General features: G+C 46.2%; 1 protein-coding gene across 1 annotated transcript in view; it reads right to left on the bottom strand.

Annotated features, from left to right (window-relative positions):
- The window catches only part of Tmem163 (transmembrane protein 163), a 160964-nt gene that overhangs the window by 24132 nt on the left and 119779 nt on the right, over positions 1-17053 (bottom strand). Inside the window, exon 5 of the mRNA XM_040738104.1 lies at positions 1419-1515. Within this exon, the coding sequence (XP_040594038.1) occupies positions 1419-1515 (97 nt within the window). The remainder of the gene's footprint in view (positions 1-1418; positions 1516-17053) is intronic.

Below are 17053 nucleotides of genomic sequence, written 5' to 3'. Positions count from 1 at the left end.
AAGTAGGTACCTTCCCATCCTGCTTTCCACCTTTCCTTTCTGTTATTTCCCAAGAGATCAGTTTCGGACAAACTTGGTCATTAAACAACAGTTAAAGTGCTGATGGACTGTGAAAGAGATGGCTTAAAGAGAGGGAAGAAACAACATAAGCAGCCACGCAGATGCCTCTACTAATTGTAGTAGACTATCCCTTTAAGTTTTCATTAACTGTGTCTGTCTGCCTGCCTGCCTGCCTGCCTGCCTGCCTGCCTGCCTGCCTGCCTGCCTGCCTGCCTGTCTGTCTCTCTCTCTCTCTCTCTGTGTGTGTGTCTGTCTGTCTGTCTGTCTCTGTTTGTCTCTCTCTGTCTCTGTATCTGTCTCTCTCTCACACACATACTCCGAGAGAGAGAGAGAGAGAGAGAGAGAGAGACAGAGACAGAGACAGAGAGACAGAGAGAGAGAGAGAGAGAGAGAAGGAGGAGAAAGTGGAGGAGAAGGAGGAGGAGGAGGATTACCCTCAAGATGATACAGGATCTGTAAGAAATATACCTTCAACAGTTATATAGATATTTCCTCTAAATTGAAATATTGCATTCTGGAGCAACTCTCTTTAAGACTCAGGAAGTAAAAGAAACTTGCAAGGTGCAGGAAGTCAACAAAACTCACAAGTCTTAGGAAGCTCCTGAAATTTACAAGATTCAAAAGGTTGCATTCCCAAAGTTATACAAGTATTACATAAGCACAGATGCAATAGGGCATCCATAAGATTAATAAACAGTCTCCCTAACCATTCTAACCTATATAAAACGGTGTGTTGTGGTCAAGCTGAAATTAAAAAACGTCCTACAAGTTAATGTTTCTTGTTTACATTGTTATGTGAAAATTTATAAAGGCAGTATCTTCATTACCTAATAACCAAATTAGTTGCTGTCTATGAAGGCTGCCCAATAGGAAGCTACAAAATTATCCAGAGAGGATAGGGGAAGAGTTAAAGTAATCACCAGAGGACAAAACAGTGAGAAACATTTCTGTCAGAAATTGCATCTTCTAGTTTATATATCTAGACATCAGTCATGCTAGGAAACCTATGAAAATAGATTTACATACTGCACTGAAATGCAAAAGAAAAAATGCTTCTTATTACAGCAATCATTAGATGAATTCAGACAACAGATGGATCACAGCTGCACAAATACAATTATTTTTTATGAAAAGAAAGACATCCTGCTTTAACAGTAGGCAAACGGGCCAGCAGGACACAGAAGGCAGCACCAGCTCGACTATGTGGAATCTCATCTGACCTAGAACATCACTATGCTGTGTCATTTGTGTCCCCGCAGTGAGTTCTTCTGGCCCCTAAAATGGCTTCACCTTCCCCACCCACTGCAGCAAACCTGTGTGAGAATTGAGGCAAGAATGTTAAGAAAGAAGGACCTTACCACTTCAGGGAGCAGCCTTGTTGAAAGGTCATGGATGGCTTTGACCACTATGCATATAGATGACAGAAGAAAGATCACCCCCAAGATGACACAGGCTCTGTAAGAAAAAGAACATGAATGGTTGTGTAGTTATTTATTAATATATTTCCCCAAGAAGGGAAGCTCATTAATCCTCAGAAAGCAAAGGACACTTACAAGTCTTAGGAACTCAACAAAACTCACAGGTCTCAGGAAACTCCTGAAATTTACAAGACTCACAAGTCCCTTTTCAAATGTTACATAAACAGTAACAGTTGCTTAGAAAAGGTAATTTTCTTTGGTGGAACTGTTTCTGGGATGCAGACTTTGTGACTTGTCACCCAGACTTGGCTGAGATTTTCAGTGATACAGCTGTCTTTAGTCAACCTGTGCTCCTGTTAGCAACCCCAATGAAACTCATTGTTCACTAATCTACCTAGACGGAATCATTTCTCTAGCACCTTGTCAATTCCTTATCTGGAATGGATTTCAGGGGCTTGATGAGAAGTTAATATAAACAACCCGTGAGCGATAGGTTCAGTGAAAGACACTATCTCAAAAAGTGACAGAAGAGGTTGTGGTCTGGTCTACACACACACACACACACACACACACAGGGAACAGGGGACAACAGAGAAAATTATTAGGTAATAATTTATGCCTTCCATTTCCCAGTGTCTACAGTAGCATGTAGCAGATGCCCTATATGCATCTCTTGAGTAGGTATGACCAACTAACTAGTTAAATAACTAAACCAATAACTATTACTAGTTTACCTACCTAAGAGTTTATCACCATGGAGTCCAACTAGCATTGTCTGCTTTCTAATGGATCCAGGAAAGGGGGTTAGGACTCCTAACCTTCTTCCCTGAACCCCTAAACTGGTCACATTGTAAAGTAGCTCTAAGGTGTAATGAAAAAAATCAAAGTTTTCCACTCATTCTGTTAAAGTTGGACTTTCAAACCGCAGCCTACCTTCTGTATACAATACCAGTATGCACAAGAATGTGCTCAAATTTTGACTAAAATCTCACTTTCCTCTTCAGTGTGTTGCAGACTTGAAAAACCATAGCCCCTGCTTCCCAAAACTGTGTTAGGGCCTGTGTGTCAGAGCCCTGCTGCTTCTGCAGCCCAAAGCAGCTATGAATAGCTCAGGTTGCAATGCTATTTTTTAACATTGTATTAATAATATATTGTGTTTACACAGCAGCTTTCTCCTCAGGCACTCAGAGTTCTGCACATCAGCTCCCAAATCCCCTGGAGGGCTCCTCACACCCAAGTGTTTGTTTTTCTGCAGATTATGAATGGGGAGGGTGATGTGTGTTTCATTAACACAAGGAGACAAGGCAAAGAGACCAAGGTTAGAGACTTGGCTCAAGGTCATGCAAAGCATTGAGTTCTACCTAGAAATAGAGCCTGAGGGGCGGGGTAGAAGGTTCAGTGGGTAAAATGTCTGCTGCACAAGCATGAGGATCTGAGTTTGAATCTCCAGCACCCCCAAAAGAAAAGACAGAGCACTAGCCAACCAACTAGCTGAGTCAGTGGGTTCTATAGTCAGCGAGAGGTCATAGTTCAAAACCAACATGTACAGGAGCTGGAGAGCTGGCTCCACCGTGAGGAACACTCACTGCTCTTCCAGAGGACCTGAATTCGGCTCCAAGAACCTACATGGAGCTGTTCAGAGCCAACTGCAGCTCCAGCACAGGGAATCCAATACCCTCTCCTGGCCTCTGTGGGCACATGTACACATGTGGCATATATATACAACACACACACATAAGCACATAGACTTTTTAAGAATGTAAACATTAAAACAAAAACAAAACCAAGTAGAAAGAAGTTGAGGAAGATGTCTGACGTAAACATCTGACCCCCCTCACACATAATCACATACGCATGTACATGTACACAGGGACATCTAAAACACACACACACACACACACACACACACACACACACACACACACACAATGAAATGCACATGCCATAAGAAATAGAACCTGATTCAACAATCACCACCCAGTGGCCAGCCCATTCAACAAAGACACTGGGCATCCCGTCACATGACCACCACGCCATATGAACATCACCAATCAAGACTCTCCAGAACATCACTCCACCATCACTCTCTAGAACACCGCAAGGGTTTGGGTCAGAAGCAAATAGAGAAGAGGAGACAACTTCTCCAGCAGCACTAAGTGAGCTACTTCTAGATCTGGGAGGTAGAGGAGAATTACTCCCTCCACACACCCGCCTTCTTCTACACAGGCAGGCCTACTGAGTGAAAGGGGCCCTGAAGAGCCAGGGCTCCAGAAGAATCTCATTCCTTTTCTCTCCCTCCTAAACCCCCACACAGCTTTCTGAGTTAGAGAAAACAAATCACCTTCAATAAAGCAAATGGCCCACCACCCTTCTAACAATCCCCAACTGAGGGCTCAAAACTGAGCTGAGATTCCTATGGGACCAGTGTGTGTGTGTGTGTGTGTGTGTGTGTGTGTGTGTGTGTGTGTGTCTGTGTGTGTGTCTGTGTGTGTGTCTGTGTGTGTGTCTGTGTGTCAGTATGTGTGTGGTCAGAATCCACATTATCTGAGAACTTGCTAGAAGGAAATTCTGAATGAGTCTACCACAGACCTATTCCTGGACTTTGCTGGGAACATACCCCAGCACCTGCTGGGGACGCACAGGAAAGAGTAGCCCAGCTCTCCCTCTCTCACAGCAGGCTTTCTGTGACTATATGTGCTGATGCACCTATTAAGCTTCAGGCCACAGTTGGGAAGTATTTACTTACTGCTGGTCCACCTTATGCCAAGAAGCTAAAATGTGACACATAAACAAAAGTCCTGTCTTCAAGACGTGGAGAAGAGAAACATTCAAATCACACATCAGAGGGGAGGGCAAGCTGACTCTGAACAAATCAAAAGGATCCCAAAAGTGGGGCCCATGGGGGCCAGGGAGGGGGCACAGTGGGTTTTCCCACAGTGCAAGCATGAGGACCTGAGTTCGGATCCTGTGCGCCTACATCAATGCCAGGTGGGGAAGACTGAGTCCGTGACCCCAGCACTGTGGGGAGAGGGGTGAACTGAGTCCGTGACCCCAGCACTATGGGGAAGAGGGGTGGACTGAGTCCGTGACCCCAGCACTGTGGGGAAGACAGAGTCCGTGACCCCAGCACTATGGGGAGGAGGGGTGGACAGAGTCTGTGACCCCAGCAGTGTGGGGAGGAGGGGTGGACTGAGTACGTGACCCCAGCACTGTGGGGAGGAGGGTAGACTGAATCTGTGACAGGGGGTGGGGGGTATCAAAATGTCAGTTTCTGACACACTCCACCAACCGAGCCCCTTTCTGAGAAGGCAGTTAGAGGCAGGAGCTCAGACTGTCCAGGTGGGGACACGCTTAGGGAGTCACCAGCACAGGCTGAGCTTAAGCCTTGGACACAGATCTGATTATGATAAATGTCCAGAGGTAAGGGTGCATGCTGGCTTCTAGCTGAGAAGCTGGGTAGGAAAGTGGGCGAGGCTCACCACCAAGGAGCCTTCTGTGTCGAGCTGAGCTGTGCAAACACTCTTCTGAAGCCACGGGGAGCCTTGCTGCTCTGAACATGATGGAGTGAGACAATTAGATCTGCATTTTCAAGAACTCACTCAGCCAGTGACTGCCATGAGCATAGCTAGGCCTAACCTCCCTTAGGCATCAGTGCACAGCAATGGGCCACACACCCTCCCATACCCGCCTTATCCATCAGTGCACGGCAATGGGCCACACACCCTCCCATACCCGCCTTATCCATCAGTCCACGGCAATGGGCCACACACCCTCCCATACCCGCCTTATCCATCAGTGCACGGCAATGGGCCACACACCCTCCCATACCTGCCTTATCCATCAGTCCACGGCAATGGGCCACACACCCTCCCATACCCGCCTTATCCATCAGTCCACGGCAATGGGCCACATACCCTCCCATACCCGCCTTATCCATCAGTGCACGGCAATGGGCCACACACCCTCCCATACCCGCCTTATCCATCAGTCCACGGCAATGGGCCACACACCCTCCCATACCCGCCTTATCCATCAGTCCACGGCAATGGGCCACATACCCTCCCATACCCGCCTTATCCATCAGTCCACGGCAATGGGCCACATACCCTCCCATACCCGCCTTATCCATCAGTCCACGGCAATGGGCCACATACCCTCCCATACCCGCCTTATCCATCAGTCCACGGCAATGGGCCACATACCCTCCTGTGCTGTGCAACCCAGACAGGAAGAGTGCTGGTTAGTATGCCCTACCTGAACCAACGATCATTCTCCTTCTGCAGTTTGGTTTTTGTTTGTTTGTTTTTGTGACTGGGTCTCATGTAAGACTGGCCTCAAACTTACAATGGAGCTAAGGATGACTTTGAATTTCTAGTCTTCCCGATTCTACCTCTCAAGTGGCAGGATGACAAATGTGCACCCACATTCCTGGTTTATGTGGTGCTGGAGATGGAACTCAGGGTTCTGTGCACACTAAATCCTCTTATAAATCGAGCCGCATCCCCAGCCCCTCTTTCTATAGGCTTTAAGCAGAAATGAAGCCAGCAAAGACTGTTTGAGATGATCCATTCCAGAACAGGGATGGCTGGAGGGCTGAGCTGGGTGGGAACTGTGAGCCAGATTGATTAACCAGTGTCCTCAAGGGAAGTCAAGCTTCCCACACACTGGCTGACTTTCCTCAGACCAGGCACTCCCTTAGAAGCAGTCAGAAGCTGCAGGGACTTGGAGTCGAGGCAACACACTTCCAGAGAATTCTGCTGCCTAAAGGTGAGTCACAGGCTGCCGAGAGGGAAGGGCAGGAGAATGAGATGCTGCCTCCCATAGCAGGAGGGACAGGGCAGTGTTAGAGCACATGGGACAAGGAGAAATACCACGTGATCAGATGGCAACGCCTGCCACAGTAACACAGAGGTCCGCTGACTGCTAACTAGCTGGGCCAAACCTTTGCACCTGGTGATGGTTCTCGCAGTTCACGCTCAGAACTGGTTTATGATGGAGAAAAGGGAGCAGACTGACATAAGCAAGCAAGCGCAGATTCCCAGCATGCCTGTGGGCCACATTCACTCACTCTCAGCTACTCGCCCCATTTGCAAGGCAAGGCCATTTGCAGTGCCTCTGTATGGAGGACATGCACAAGTGACCGACCAGATGTCCTTGTGACTCACTTGTGTTCTCTGCCAGCTCTGAGTGGTGATGACACTAACTCAAGCTGAAGCTACAATTGTAGAGCTGGTTTGAATTCCGACTGCCTTGCCTTGAGGACCTGAGATGGACCCGCAGAACCGATGCTTTAAAACAACCCAGATGCAGTGGTACTCATTTGTGGTCCTGGTGCTGGGAAGCAGAGTCGGGTGGACCCCTGGGCTCACTGACCAGCCAGTCTAGTTGAACCAATCAACTCCAGGCTCACTGACCAGACAGTCTAGATGAACCAATCAGTTCTAGGCTCACTGACCAACCAGCCTAACTGAACCAATCAAGTCCAGACTGGGGAGTTAGCTCAGTTACATGCTTGCCATTCATGTATAAGGAGCCCTTAGAACCTTTGTAAATCGGTGGCTGTGGTGGCCACCTGTAATTCCAACCTCGGAAGGCAGAGACAGGATTGGAGAGCAACCTGGCTAGGGAGCCTGGGCATATCAGCAAGTTTTGGGCTCGACTGAGAGATCTTGCCTCAAGAGAGTGCTGAGGATGACTCCTGGCATCAACCTAGGGCCTCCTCCATGTGCACACACACACACACACACACACACACACACACACACACACACGGCCCCCACACGTGTGCCCACACACATGCATGCATACCACGTTACACACACAAATGGAAAAAGACACTGACTCTCTGTCTCTGTCTCTCTCTCTGTCTCTCTCTGTCTCTCTCTCTCTCTCTCTCTCTCTCTCTCTCTCTCTCACACACACACACACACACACACCCCACCCACGCATCCCCAAACACACATGCCCAGCTCAGCACTCAGTATACATACTTCCTAGTATGCCTTGGTGAGTGGAGTGAATGACTTTGCTTCACACACACACACACACACACACACACACACACACACACACACACACACACAGGTTTTCCATGCAGAGTGTGCACACATCTTTTCTTATATGAACTTCAGTATTACTAAAGACAGTAAGCTGGGCAAGAATCCAGAGTCCTGGGTTCCAGATCTATCTGTGGCATTCATTAACACTGAGGATGCATGGAAAACTATGGCTTCCCTCCTGCTAAAAATGAGAAGCTTTGACTTCACTCCCAAAAATCCTGAAGCTGAAATTCTAGTCTGCATGTAGCAATGGGATTTCTGGCTCATTAACGGTTTTTATTTTAAGTCAACAGGTTTGAGGTACAGATTTGTTTGTACAACCAAAATACAAGGTATTCACTGGCAAGCTAGGGAAAAACATGAGTTTCCTGAGAAGCCATCTACAAACTGTAGGATCTCTTCCACATAACTTACAAGAGGGCTGTTGGCTAGGGGTCAGGTGCACCAGGCTTGTGGCCAGCTCTTATTTATTTCTGTACCTTCTCTGTGACCTACATACTCTACTCTTGAAGAAGGGCTGGTGGTTCCCAGCAGGACAGGAAAGAACAGATAATAAACAGAACATTTAAGAAGAAATATTCTGTTGGGCAGTGGTGGCCACACACCTTTAATCCCAGCACTTGGGAGGCAGAGGCAGGTGAATCTCTGTGAGTTCGAGGTCAGCTTGGTCTACAGAGTGAGTTCCAGGACAGGCTCCAAAGCTACATAAAGAAACACTGACTTAAAAAAAAAGAAAGTTGTGCATTCCTCTAATTGGAAAGCTGGTTTGGTGTGTGTGTAGAGGTCAGAGGAGTTTAAACCTTACTCTGTTGATCAGGTTTTTATACAGGGTCTCTCAATGGCCTGGATAACCAAGTAGGCTGGGTTGGGTGGCCCAAGAGGCCCAGGAATGCCCTTTGTTACTGCCTCTTCAGTGCTGGGATTACAAGCACTTACTTCCACCACACACTTTTTATGTTCTGGAGACTGAACTCAGGTCCTTATGTTTGCAAGTAAGCACTTTACCAATGGAGTTATCTTCCCTCCTTCATGGGACATTGGTTGTCTATGCAGAATTACTTTAAGTTATTCCAAATAGCAATACACTGGAACTTCACAACATTAAAACCTGGAGGCAAGTGTGTTAACAGATAATACAAAAGGCTTAACCTCATGGGGTTGCTTCCTAAAAATTCTGGAATTTAAAGTTACATCGAAATTCATTATTAGAGTCACAAAATGCTAACACTCTCCTTCAAAATGAAGTTCTGGGGCTGGGGAGATGGCTCAATTAGGGAGATGCATACTGCTCAAACATGAGGCCATGAGTTCAAGCCCTGGCACCACATAAAAGCCAGGTACAGTGGCACACACCTGTGACTCTAGCTGGAGCAGGTAGTGCTGGGATCCTTGGGGCTCACTAGTCAGCCAGCCTAGCTCAGTCAGTGAGTTCCAAGCCAATGAGAGAGCCTGTCTCAAAAAGGAAGATGGGGGCTGAAGAGATGCCTCAGGTGTTACGAGTGAGTCTTCTAGTCCCAACTTCCATGCTGCACAGCTCACAATCACCTGTAATTCTAGCTCCAGGGGACTCAATGCCCTCTGCTGGCCTCTATGGCTAACAGCACTCATGTGTACATACCCCTGAATAGACACACACACACACACACACACACACACACACACACACACACTTATATGCGATATAGTAATACACTTCATCAACATCCCCCAAAGGATTCAGTTGTTAAAGCTTTAATTAAAGATGTGGATGTCTCTATGAAGACATCCTCCCCCTAATTTAATGGGATCTATTACAGTGATGTAATTTCTAAGCACAGAGGAAGCACACTCCAGTGAACCACCTTCTTGCAGTAAAAAGCAGCAGGAAGCTACTGAGAGCCCAGGCTCGGGAACCAGTGTAAGGCTGAGCTACAGCACCAGAGTTTTCCAGTCCCCTTGGCCTCGGGAATGCTATGTAACTCCTCTTTGCCCAGTTCCATCATCTGTAGGCTGGGGGCAGCTATTTGACGGTGGTAAGTGAATTCCCACACAGAGGTTTTCAGCACAGGATCTGACAGTACGGCTTAGTTCACAGAGTACTTGCTTTTCAAGTATGAGGAAGACTTGAGGTCAATCTTCAGAGCCCACATTAAAAAGTCAGGTGTGGCGCTGTCCTCTGGAAATCCCAGCCCTAGGAAGAGGGGGACTCAAGGATCCTGGGGCTTGCTGCCCAGCTAGCCTACCAAATCAATGAGCTCCAGGTTAGTGAGAAACCCTGTCTCAAAAACAAAGGTGGAGCGCTCCAGAGGAACCACACCTGAGCTGACCTCTGGCTTCTTTATACACACACAGCTGCACACACAAAAGAAGACTCAGCCAATCAGAAGGAATCTGCTTCCCTTATCTGCTCCTGAGTAGCTCCAAAAGGAGAAGAAACTATGTAGATTAGCTGAAAATAACAAAAATGATCATAATAGGAAGTAAAGGCAGCAATAACAACAATTATAAATATTTTGGGTGCTAACATCAACTAAGTTTCCAATACTTGTGAACCTTGTGTGTGCATGGAATGATATTTACCCATACACCAAATCTCATAACCAGGGCACATGCATGGAGTCCACTGTGCCTGTGTTGTGTTGGAGTCACAGATCTGACACTCACTGTTCATTCTTTGTTTTGCCAACAAAAAACACAGCCTTGTATGGACACACTGCCAGCCCAAGGAGCCAGATGATTCAGGGTGCAATAAAACGCAAAAGCTCTTATAACTACCCCATAATTATTCTATCAGCTCATCCAAGGCTCATCTCAACTGCCCCACTTGGCTCTAACTGGTCTGCCCACTGATTCTGAATTACTATGCTGTTTGCTTTCTTTAAAACAAGGGGGGAAAGATCAAATCCCATGCATGCTTAAAGTGCTGGTGTCTTACAGCAGCCCTGTAGGCCTGTCCCGTCCCTAAGTTCCAGCCTGTTGGCCTTCTGACAGATGGGGAGGGTTGACCCCACCCCTCACCGCGCTTGTTTAATGAGGCAATGGGTAATCACAGCTCCGCATTCAATCTGCCCTATTAAAGCCAAAGGTAGTTACGTGAATGACAGAATGAGGGTCTTGTGTTTAAGACTGATGCTTGTGTACACAGAGTGCTTTTATTAACCATTAACACGCTTTGCCGGGGTGGGGGAGAAGCTCCTGATTCAAAACCGTGAAAGAGATACGTAATTTACAACCAGCGCTGATTTAATGGTTTGTAGCTGCACGAGGAGGCGGGTCCGGAGTGTGTGTGAACGTCACCAAACATCAATTAGGGAATTATCCACCAGCTTGTTAAAAGGTCACATGCCAAAAACTGTCCTTAACAGAAAAAGGCTGGGACATGGTGCTCAAATTTGTAATGATCCAGAGCTGACAGACAATGGAGGACAGGCCGTTTCCAAGTTTCTGGAATTTGTTTTTCTGATTTGCTGTTGTTGTTTTTCAGTGTTTGGAAACTAAACCCATAATCTCATATATGCTGCACCAGCACTGCATCTCCTAGATAGAGCCCCCCAAATTTCACTTTTATTTACGAATGCTTGTTTATATGTTATACATGTATAAATATGAGTATGTATTGGTATAGAGATGTACATATATGATGATGGATGTGTATATATATAAATACATGTGTATGTGAATGTATATGTGTACACAGTCATGTGTGTTCATATATGTGTCAATTTAAGTATATGTATGTCTGTACATGTATGGCATTTGTGTTTACAGGTATGTGTGAATAAGTATTAATATACATGTGGGTGCATGCATGTATGTATATGTGCATATATGTTCATGTGTATATACTGAGCTATTAATGGTGTCTTTCCAGATCCATCTCTGAGAAAACATGGACAAGCCTTCTCTCCCCAGGCTTCTCAGTCTTCTTCAGTCCTCAACACCTTTCTCTGCCTCATAAAAGGCAACTGTAATTAATTAATTAATTGATTGATTGATTTTAAGGCACATCAATGACTTACACAAACAGGGAATAGCATCTACCACTTCTGCGACTTCATGCATACCACCAGACCTGGCGGCAGGCTTCCAACTTCAGCATCTCCTCTAGCAAGCAGCATTTCCTAATGCAATTTCATGTGCTTAAGACGACAGCGATGGCAGGGGTTGGCCCCACTCTGTAAAGTCCGGGATGTATCGGTTTAAATTTGAACAAGTGTTTCCACCACACACTGCTGGTTAGTTCTCACTGCCAACTTGACAACCTAGAATCACCCAGAAAGAGAACTCCACAGGGGATGGTCTAGCTCAGGTCAGCCTCTGGGCATGTCTGTTGCGGGTTGTCTTAATTTAGTGAAGGAAGGTGGGAAGACCAAGACTGAAAGTTAATGGCACCAGCTTTGGGACCTGGACTGTATAAGAACAGCAGAATGAGTAGCATGCACACATCCATTTCTCTCCGCTTTTGACTGTGGATGCAAGATGATCAGTTGCTTTAAACCCCTGCCGTTGTGACATCCCTACAATGGTGGGCTGTAACCTGAAATTATGAGTTAAAACAAACCCTTCTCCCCTAAGTTGCTTTTTGTCAGGCTATTTTTGTCACAGCAACATAGAACACACACACACACACACACACACACACACACGCACAAGCACGGTCTATAGGAGAATGCTGAACTGAAGCACTGGCCTCTAACAGTAGCCAGATCCCAAGTACATCTTCCCAAACACTGAGCCATCACTCAGGTTAGTGTAGAGAACCACCAGCTGCCTGAACGGGCAGGAAAATATTTTCGAAATACATCTTGAGATTCCCGAGTAGACCTTGGAGATGAGAATCCATGAAAAGGCTTGCTTCAGATGCTTAGATGGCTACTCTTCAAGTTACGTATTATCCAAAATGAGAAAAACCTCACCCAGGTTCACCATGAACAAATGGGACTGGAAGAGTTTCATTTTTTTTCCCATGGTTCCCCCCAACCTAGTAAGTCAGATCATTGCCTGGAGTGCTCTATTTTCATTCAGCAACGTGTGTGTGTGTGTGTGTGTGTGTGTGTGTGTGTTTTATGGGAGGATGTGCAGATAGATGTATGTGTTTGTGCACTCACACATAGAAGGCAGAAGAGGACCTCAGATGTCTTCCTCTATTGTTCTCTGCCTTGAAAAAGAGTCTCTTACTGAACCAGAATCTTGCTGTTTCATTCCAACTTCTCTGCCTCCCAATACTGGGGTTATAGGCACATGTGACCACACCCAGCTTTTTACAGAGATGCTGGGGATTCAAACTTGGGTCCTCGCACTTACACTGTAAGTCCTGTTACCCAGTGAGCCATCACTGCATTCCAGCCCCATTATAACATTTCTACAAAGAAGAGAAGTAAACAGTGCAGTTGGGTGAACTAAACTCTAGCTCAATAAACACTGCAGAAACTCTTGATAAGTCAAGCAATCAATTTGGGCTGAGCAATCCAGGTTATGTCTTTGAAAACCGTTTTAGTTTTAATGATAGCATTTTGCCTCTTTAAGTGGAGCTCCTGATGTTGGCAGCCATAATCTTCTCAGAGGATAGTTTAGTGATATGTGAAACAATTCTGACCAGAGAGTCCATTTGAAAGAATCTTGTTTCTGAGAAAATAGCCAAATATATGCAAAGTTGTGCAAGGAATCTTAGATGCTGTGTAACATGAAAAAAACCACACGTGCTGTATAACAGGAACAAAGCACACATGGTTTTGGTTTTGGTTTGGTTTGAGACAGGATCTCATATAGCTTAGTGTCTTAGTTACAGTTTTCATTGCTGTGAAGAGACACAATGACCATGGCAACAGTTTTAAAGAAAACATTTAATTGGGTAGCTCAATTATAGTTTCAGAGCTTCAGTCCGTTATCATCATGATGGAGAGCATGACAGTGTGCAGGCAGACACAGCACTGGAGGAGTAGCTGAGAGTTCTACGCCTTGCAGGCAATAGAAAATCAACTGACAGTCACACTAAAGGAAGCTTGAGCAAAAGATACCTCAATGCCCGCCCCCACGGTGACACAAGTCCTCCAACAAGGCCACATCTCCTTGGGGATGCATTTTCTTTCAAACCACCACACCTATGTTGGTCAGAAACTCACTACATATTCAAAGATGCACTGACTGTCCTATCTCAACCCCCTAATGCTAGAATTAGGGACCTGTTTATGTGATACTGGGGACTGAACCCAGGGCTTGGTGCTTGTAGGCAAGCACTCTACCAACCGAGCTGTGTCATCGGTGTTTACTGAAAGAGAAGATGGTGCATCTAGAAGACACAACATTCATGGACACTTAGAGTCCATCAAGAGCTTTTGAGTCACAAAGATTCCTCACTCTAGTGATGGGGGATGCCTTCTGTATATATGTTTCTCTTATTGGTTGACGAATAAAACACTGATTGTCTAGTAGCCAGGCAGGAAGCATAGGAGGGGCTACCAGACCAGAAGCCTGGGGAGAGGAAGGTTGAGAGGAGCACTAGTAGAAAACCTAGGAAATCCCATTTTATTTAGAACACACATGTTGAACAAATGGTTTTTGGAGCGCTATATAAAGGAACTACAAGTGGGGACTACAGGGTTGTTACTCAACACTGATAGAAATGCAGTTGGGTAAGTGACACTGGGTAGTCATCAAGGCTACCTCCACCATAGTAACCATTCCGGCCCTTCCCCAGATCCCTTGGGAATTCATGCCCCCATTTGTGGGAGGTAACACTGACTGTCAGCTTTCCGGGGTCTAGAATCACCTAGAAGACAAACGTCTGGGAATGTCTGTGAAGACATGTCTATACCAGGCAGACTGAGGTGGGCAGCATCATTCCATATGTTGGGTTCTGAATTGAATATAGAGGAAGAAGAATGTGGCCACCAGAACTTGTCTTCCTCTTTCTCCTGACTGGGGTTGAAGGGCAATGTGACCAGCTGCTTCACCTGTTACCATGACTTCCCTGTCACGATAGGCTGACTGGACTGTCAAGCTATAAGCCAAGTAAACACCTCCATCCTTGAGTTGCTTGTCAGTATTTTGTCACACTAACAAGAAGAGTAATGAATACCGCATCTGAGTCTCCAGTCAGTCACCACCTGCACCCTTCCCCAACTGTTGCCTTAAAGCTCATGATGCCTCTGTTTCCTCAGCTACCTCCCCTCTTCCACTGTGGATACTCTCAGATTAACAAAGGAAAAATAAAGCAAAACAAAAAACAAAACCAACAAAAAACCACCTCATGATTGCCCTCCCAGAATCAAATGGATCTCAGAGGAATTAAAAAAAAAAAGGCCCCCTTCAATCAACCCACCAAAACCACTCTTACTCTGTAGAAGAAGAAAGAAGCCCAAATAACGCCTTTCAAGCTTTTTCATTAACTCACTAACAGATGTCTTCTGTGGAACTAAATCTAATAACCTGGCCTTCCCTCTAGGGTTGGGAGGAGAATAAATCAAAGTAATTATGTCTGGAAAGTCGCTAATGTGCAAATTTACTTTCTCCCACAATAAATTTCCCCGACACACAAGCATGAATACATACAAGTGCACACAGTACACATATCCTTTGATGATTTTTTAAAAAATTGTGTGTGTGTGTGTGTATACAGCTTTGTGTGGGTTTGTACACACAAGTGTAGTGCCCTTGGAGGCCAGAAAAAGTCATCGAATCCCCCGCACTTGCAGTTAAAGGCAGTTGTGAGTTCCGCAATATGGATGCTACAAACTGAACCGAGGTCCTTTTGTTTGTTTGTTTGTGTTTTGTTTTGTTTTGTTTTGTTTTTTTGTTTTACAAGACAGGGTTTATTTGTATTGTTTTGGAGGCTGTCAGTCCAGCCTGGCCTTGAACTCACAGAGATCCGCCTGCCTCTGCCTCCCTAGTGCTGGGATTAAAGGCGTGTGCCACCACCGCCTGCCTAACCCAGGTCCTTTGGAATAGCAACAAGTACTTCTAACCACTGAGCTACCTCTCCATCCTGCTTCCTTTGAAATGGACCAGTCCAGTGTCATATAACACAGAATCCAAGAAGAGAACATTCACCCACTCTTCCCACATTTCCCCAATAATGTTCTGGTTTTTCTGAGCTTTAGTGAAGATCTCTTATTGTCAGCTCTATCACAGTATGGTTGTGATGTGTAGAACGGAGTAAGGGGATTCGTATTTGTCCTGCTTTGCTACAAAAGAGTGTCCTATTAGGAGCCTCGGGATGAAACTCAGCGGGTAGGGTGCTTACGTCACATTCATGAAGCCCTGGGTCCATCCCCAGCACTACATACACTGAACACCAGGTGTGGGACTGCACGCCTGTAATCCCAGCACTCAGAGGTGAAGGCAGGAGGATCAGAAGCCTCAGGTCATCCTGGGCAGACTGAGCTGCATGAAACCCTGTCAATTCATTTAATTAAATTAAAGGCCGTTTAAAATGTGTGTGCTGCTCTTATATCCCAGCTGATCTGGAAGAGACCAGCAGGAGTGATTACGCAGAGACCGAGCAAGGAAGCGGGGTGGACTTGGCTGGCTCCAAAGCAAGGTGTAGCCGCACATACGTTCAGCACAAAACCACAACCGTGGGGCCGGAGAAATGTCTCAGCAGTGAAGAGCACTTGCTACTCTTCAAGACAGGGGTTCGGTTCCCCGGCCCCTGTGTCAGGCAGCCCACATCTACCCGTGACTCCAGCTCCGGAGCGCCTGACACCCTTTTCTAGCCTCCAAGGGCATCTCCATATATGTTGGCACATGTATACACACCTGTACACACAAATGAACATTTAAAAAACCTAACAACCACAGTCACTGTCCCTGACATGCCCAAAGCCCTGCTCTCCTATGCTTGAGAGTCTGCAGGTAGAAGACGTGCTTCTTGGCTAACTCCAGCCCCTGCAGTTACAGTGGGGTGCATCATGAGCAAAGAGACTACTCCCCAAAATCTGATCCCTTCCCCCACTTCCCTGGCTCATGTCCACACAGCACATGACAATCCTCAAATGCTGTGAGGCTTCCCATTAACACTTGAGCCAGGTCAGTCTTGACGAACTGTTTCAAGGCAAAAACAACACAGACAGAGATATGACTCTGAGTCCTTTCTTTCTCCCCAAAGCTTTCATCAGCCCGGCCTCCCCCCCTCCACGCTTCCCCCCCCCCATAACCCTCCTTTGCTTTAATAGGATGTGATATTTGCAAATGTCAATTCCATAATAGAGAAGTGTGTACTTGATTCTGACCGTGCTCATCACGGCTGCAGACAATCGCATCTCTGGAAAAGCAGAATGGCTGGTTCATTGTGAGCAAAGCAAGCCTGGCTTTGTGTAGTCTTTTGTTTGTGAGCCCTGTCCCTTGCTTTAGTTACTCATGACATTAAGCAAAGCAACCAAATCCGCCCTGCAGCTGTGCCCGCACAGAGAGGAGCGCCTGGGGAGTGGGCCCGGCTGCACGTGCATATCAAGTAGGTGAGCTTAGCATTTGCTACATATGCTCCTCATTCCTGTGTGCATCTGGGGCTGGCAGCATTTCCAGTCCCCGAAGGCACTC

The sequence above is a fragment of the Mesocricetus auratus genome, unplaced genomic scaffold (assembly GCF_017639785.1).
Source record: "Mesocricetus auratus isolate SY011 unplaced genomic scaffold, BCM_Maur_2.0 Super-Scaffold_100676, whole genome shotgun sequence".
Classification (NCBI taxonomy): domain Eukaryota; kingdom Metazoa; phylum Chordata; class Mammalia; order Rodentia; family Cricetidae; genus Mesocricetus; species Mesocricetus auratus.
The sequence above is the reverse complement of the archived record's forward strand: the minus strand, read 5'-3'. Positions and strand labels throughout refer to the sequence as shown.